Genomic DNA, 6,397 nt, shown 5'->3' on the forward strand with positions numbered 1-6,397 from the left:
ACATCAAACCCCTTGGGGTACGGTCCTTATTTGGGTCTCGCGTGAACGCGAAATGCTTTGTGCACGGACATGCCGCTTTGCCCTTTAATAATATTGATTGATAACTTTGAATAGGTTATAATATTAAATTTTTCAGTAAAAAAGTTAAGGGTAAATATATTCGCAAAGAATTTAGACACTTGAAGCCTACCCATGTCACGCTGGAGCTCCGTTAATAATAAGGACAAAATGAGATAATTTCTTTAACTGCAAAAGTTGTGAATACACCAAAAGTCTAATGATAGTAAAATTGAAAATTTTTGAATAGTATATGGACAAATTTGAACTGTTTATTAAGTAGTAAATAAATACAATACAAAATATTTGACATTTTAGAAAAACTATAAACATTTATTAATTTTTCTAAATTAATCCTAACTGGTTCTATTAGTGAAGTGTTTATAAATGAGTGATAATTAAACAGATAAAGGTTTTTAGATAAATATTTTTATGACTAAAATTATAAAATATCGTTGTAAAAGGGTGTACAGAAAATTCCAAAGGTACAATTGGGCTGGATAATAAATAGTACTACAAATTAAAGGTGGGACGTTCAGCATTTAATCTTGTTCTATCTTTCTAGTCAAAGTTCTAATGTAAAGTGGCCATTTTTTTTTTTGTGTGTATATATATGTGGCCAACTTCTGCTATATATAGCACCATATATATCGTTGCTGAAACTTCTTATATAACCCATAGAAAGAAAGAAAAAAAGAGGGGAAAAAAAACACACCAAATTATGGTTATATTAAGGCCAAGCACAATACAAAATCCATGTCTTAATGCTTATGACTTGGTTTCCTTTGGCATATATTCCAAACCATTGGAAATTCCACTCCTTAAATCAAGAAATGGTACTGAACTAAAGAAATTACGAAAAAGTTCAATCAGATTTTCACTAGCCTTGAATCCTGTCAGTCCTGAAATTTTCCAAGAAAATGGAAGCGCGACCAAGAAAAAACCAAAGGGACCTGCAAATGCATGTCCTTTTTCACCTGTAGATTTCTTGGAAAGAGCTTCTATTGTTTATGGAAATTGTACATCAATTGTGTACAATGACATAACTTACACATGGTCTGAGACTTATACTCGTTGCTTAAAATTAGCATCTTCCATTTCATCTCTTGGTATTAAAAAAGGCGACGTTGTTTCCGTCTTAGCTCCTAATATTCCAGCCATGTACGAACTCCAATTCGCTGTACCAATGTCCGGTGCAATCCTCAACAACATAAATTTCCGACTTGATCCACGTACGTTATCTGTTTTGCTTCAACATAGTGAAGCAAAACTTATATTCGTGGATTTTCAATCAACTTCTTTAGTCGTTGAAGCACTTTCTCTGTTTCCACCCAACGTACAACGTCCAAAATTAGTACTTATTGAAGATGATGATCAGAACAATAAAGGCTCCTCATTTTTCGATGATAAGTTTCATAACAGCTACAAAAACATGATAAAAGAAGGCGATTCGAGTTTCAAAATGATAACACCAGATAGTGAATGGGAACCAATTGTACTGAATTACACTTCTGGTACAACTTATGCACCAAAAGGTGTACTTCATAGTCATAGAAGTGCATTTACAATGGCTATTATGGGATTAATTGATTGGTTTGTGCCGAAACAACCAGTGTATTTGTGGACATTGCCAATTTTTCATGCTAATGGTTGGGGATTTTGCTGGGGAATGGCTGCTGTTGGTGGAACTAACGTATGTCTTCGTCGAGGTCATGATGCTTCTTCAATATATGAAGCTATTCACCAACATAAGGTAATGTTCTGATATTGATCGTCTCGTCTAAAAGTTTACTATGTTTTCCTGAGCCGAGGGTCTATTGGAAACAACCTCTCTACCTCTACAAGGTAGGGGTAAAGTCTGCGTACACACTACCTTCCCCAGATCCCACTATGTGGGATTATACTGGGTATGTTGTTATTGTCGTCGTCGTCGTCTAAAAGTTTATATTGTGTGAGGAAAAACACGCTTTTAGTTACTATTTTTTAAGATGTCTTTTCACGTGAGGGTCAGGTTCTTTTTTCTTATCGATCACATGCGCAAAAATTCATTTTGATTATCGTTGGAGGTGAGATCATTAATAGAGTTAGCATTTATTGGAAAATCAATGTGGTAAAGATCAATGAATAAATATCGGTAAATTAGTCAAATAACTTCTAGAGATCGTTTGGTTTGTGAACAAACCAGAATTATAATTCCAAAATTATAATACTGAAATTAAATAATGACAAAATTATTTAGTGGGTTGCTTTTATTAATAGAGTTTTGGTTCAGTACTGGACTAAAAATGGAATATTCTGGATATAATATTTTACACGTGTTTGGTTTTACGCTAGATTAACTTGGATCTTTATTTTCAATTTTAATCTTAATGTTCTTAACGGACTTTAGAAGAAGAATTTTGGAGGACATCTTTGTCATATTGGTGTTTTATATTGGGATTAGTGATCCCGGAACTGTTATTCAATATAAAGTATGGTATAAAAATAATAGCATAATTATACTACAAATAATCACGAAATTACTAATTTGAAATCAAAAACCCTATTAAACGCCAGATAAAATAATTTCGCATTTTATCTAGGGATTTATTATCCCTTATCTGTTCAACCAAACGACCATTATTAATGATTTGTTAAAGAGTGGGTGGTGAAGGGGAGCTTTGGCGTAACTAGTAAAGTTGCTGCCATGTAACCAGGAGGCCGGTCACGAGTTCAAGCTGTGGAAACAGCCTTTTGCAGAAATGTTGGGTAAGGCTGCATACTATAGACCCTTGTAATCTGACTTTTCCCCATACCCCGCACATAACGGGAGCTTAGTGCACCGAGCTGCCCTTATTAAAAAAAGAGAGGGTGAAAAGTTAACATGACAACTTTATCTGAATAGATAAGAGTATTAATCACTACTGTACTATTTAATTCTGTCTGTTGCAACAGGTAACTCACATGTGCGGTGCACCAGTAGTACTAAATATGCTATCTACCTATCCAAAAAGGCAACCACTTGATTCTCCTGTTCACATATACACCGCCGGAGCGCCACCGCCGCCCGCCGTCCTCGACAGAACGGAATCTTTAGGGTTTGTAATAAGTCATGGTTATGGATTGACAGAAACAGGAGGACCAGCAGTGACATGTGCATGGAAACAAGAATGGGATCATTTGCCACAGTCAGAAAGAGCACAGCTTAAATCAAGACAAGGTGTGAGAATGGTAGGATTTACAGAGGTTGATGTAGTAGACTTTGAAACTGGAATTAGCATTGAGAGAAATGGTATAGCAATTGGAGAAATCGTCTTGAGAGGAGGTAATTTTTCGAATTTATGGACTTGCACATATATGTTAATTACTTCCCGGTCTTAATTTATGTGATATCGTTTGACTAGATATAAAGTTTAAGAAAGAAATGAATACATTCAAACTTCTCTATAACAGCCTCGTTTGTTTCGATCATCTTTGGTTACTACAGTGAGGTTCTGTTATATAGGACATATATTATAACATAACATAAATCCGAGGAAAACCTGATTTTTATAGTGAAAGGCTGTTATATATGTAGGGATGTTGTTAATTATAGAGAAGTCTGACTGTACTTTTGAAACTTGTGTTCTAAATTAAGCCTTAGATATTTGTATGACTGTAATTCATCTCATTAAAGGTAAAGGAAATTTTTAAAATTAAATTATTTTTAAATATAAAAATATGATATTTTTATTGAGATAAACTAAAAAAAGAGTATCATATAAATTAAGACGGGGGAGAGTATTTGTCATCATAAGCTGTTTGGTCCAAATTAAAAGTCATTTTAATAATATTTAAAGTTAAATAGGACATAGAGATTGTATGGTTAAGGCTTATAAGTTGGTCAAACGGGCCTATAAATACCTTTTTCCTTATCTAGGTTTGCATATATTCAAAGAGTTTATAAGTCAAGTGCTTTATACGTCAAAATTAGCCAAAAATCATAAGTTGGTCAACTCCAACTTATTAGCTTATAAACACTTTTACTTTGACTAAAACTTTTACTATTTTATCCTTAATATTTTTTCTAATTCTTTAAATATCTATCTTAAAAAAAACTCCTAATTTTCTCTCCATCATATTCTTCGACCCTCTTATTTACAAAGATACTTTTAAATCTATAATTTTTTTTGTGTAGCCGTGCAAACAACCTCTTGCAGAAATGCAGGGTAAGATTACGTACAATAGTCCCTTGTGGTCCGGTCCTTCCCCGGACCCCGTGTATAACGGGAGCTTAATTAGAGCACCAGGCTGCCCTTTAAATTTTTATGTAAGGAATTTAAGGGTATTTCAGTCATTTTAATAAAGGGACAGCTTATCAGCCCTTTCCTACCAAATACATCAATTGTTTATTACCAATTTCATTGTTTTTCTCTCGAATTCAGATACGCTTCTGCTTCTAATTTTTGTTCCAACAGGTAGTGTAATGCTAGGGTACCTTAAAGACCCAGAAGGAACATCAAAATGCATGAGAAATGATGGATGGTTTTACACAGGAGATGTTGGAGTAATGCATTCAGATGGTTACTTAGAAGTAAAAGACAGATTAAAAGATGTTATAATTTGTGGTGGAGAGAATATAAGCAGTGTAGAAGTGGAGTCAATTTTGTACAAACATCCAGCAGTAAATGAAGCTGCAGTTGTAGCAAAACCAGACAATTATTGGGGTGAAACACCTTGTGCTTTTATTAGTTTGAAAACTGATGCAGAAAAGCTGACAGAGAAGGAATTAAGAGATTTTTGTAAAGAGAATTTGCCACTTTATATGGTGCCAAGAACTGTGGTAATTGAAGAAGAGCTTCCAAAGACAGCAACTGGGAAGATTCAGAAGTATTTACTTAGGGAGAAAGCTAGGTCGTTGACGTAATGGACTTAGTACCGGGCGCGAATTCAGATTAGTCTAGTTTTCAAGATTGGATAGTTAAGAAAAGTATAGTATGAGTTTCAGTTCAATGTTGCTAAGAATTTAAGTTTTTATATTGGAAATATGTGATTTAGAAATATTTATATCATCAACAAACATTTTTGGGGGTGGGGGTGTTAAGAATAAGTACAAAATATGCCAGATGGTCCCTTTGAACACGATCTTGTTTTGCATTTACCATATAATTTTCAGTTCAAATGTCGCTAAGAACTAAAGATTTTCCATTAGTATTTCTCTGAAATCATATAAATGTAATAGAAACACTTAAATTTTTTGCGACGTTTTAAAGGTCATATTGATAAATGCAAAGCTTGGTCGCGTTCTGAGAAAAATCAGTTGGTAGCATTTTTGCTTATTATAACCTTTTCTACTAATGGTATAGTATAAATCGACATGATGTAAGAATTAAAAATATTTGTAATTTTACTACTAAAAGTCTGAAGTGGAGCTCTGTAATCACATATTCTAATGTATGTCTATAACGGGGCTTATTTACGACATGTTTGAAGGCGTACATGCCCCCTCATCCTAGGTATAATGCTGCATATTATTTCTCGTCTTTTAAAACACTACTGTACATAAAAGACATACTAATACTGTTGCAAATATAGAAAACTAATTCACACCCAATGGTTACTCCAAACCACATGAATTTACTGTAGTTGAGTTATAAAGTAAAGTGTGCAAATAAATAGATAAATAAAGAGAAATTCTCACAAAGCACTATCTTTTGGTAGTAATTAGCCATCTATAGATACCATTTGCTATATTACGGATTATAGATACCTTTTGTGTGGTTATAAGATGTATTTGATGTATTTAAGCTATTGTATTCATGAATACAGTAGCAAAAATAGGCGTGAATCAGGGAAGTCCAGCTAATCAGTTGTTGTATTCGAGTGTATTCGACTGTATTCATGGACTGAAACATGGGATTACAGCTGGACAGATTATTGTATTCGACTGTATTCACGGCGTGAAATAGGGGATTACACTGTTTTTAAAACGGAAAGTGAATCAATTAACATAATAGACTCCTAATATAACTCAACAAACTCAATTATAACACACAAATTTTGTATTTTCAGTTTTAAAAAAGATTCTCAACCGAAAAATACCCCAAAAACATAGCAATCTTCAGAGAAATTATATAATACATCTGAATACATAAATTATATTAATTAAAAAATATATGAATACATTTATTGCATATAGCAAGACAGTGAATATAATGAAATACATATAATACAGCGGGATACATTGAAATACAATGGGAAAAAAAGACAATGAATACAATGAAATACATGGAATACAACGAGATATATTGAATTACAATGAAAAAAAAGACAATGAATACAAAAAATACAGCGTGATACATTGCAAATATATTAACAGAAA

General features: G+C 33.2%; 1 protein-coding gene across 1 annotated transcript; it reads left to right on the top strand.

The window, feature by feature from the left end:
* Nucleotides 1-696: 696 nt before the first annotated feature.
* Nucleotides 697-5,076, top strand: LOC109244734 (probable acyl-activating enzyme 9). The gene is made up of 3 exons (XM_019411873.1): nt 697-1,810; nt 2,992-3,361; nt 4,494-5,076. The coding sequence occupies exons 1-3, from the start codon at nt 779-781 to the stop codon at nt 4,940-4,942; spliced, it is 1,851 nt and encodes a 616-aa protein (XP_019267418.1). The 5' UTR covers nt 697-778; the 3' UTR covers nt 4,943-5,076.
* Nucleotides 5,077-6,397: the final 1,321 nt, after the last annotated feature.

This window comes from Nicotiana attenuata, unplaced genomic scaffold (assembly GCF_001879085.1).
Source record: "Nicotiana attenuata strain UT unplaced genomic scaffold, NIATTr2, whole genome shotgun sequence".
Classification (NCBI taxonomy): Eukaryota; Viridiplantae; Streptophyta; class Magnoliopsida; order Solanales; family Solanaceae; genus Nicotiana; species Nicotiana attenuata.

Coding starts and splice junctions, on each gene's coding strand:
- LOC109244734 (XM_019411873.1), top strand. CDS start 779: ATGGTTATATTAAGGCCAAGCACAATACAAAATCCATGTCTTAATGCT. Junction 1,811..2,991: donor AAGCTATTCACCAACATAAG/GTAATGTTCTGA, acceptor CTGTTGCAACAG/GTAACTCACATGTGCGGTGC. Junction 3,362..4,493: donor AGAAATCGTCTTGAGAGGAG/GTAATTTTTCGA, acceptor TTGTTCCAACAG/GTAGTGTAATGCTAGGGTAC.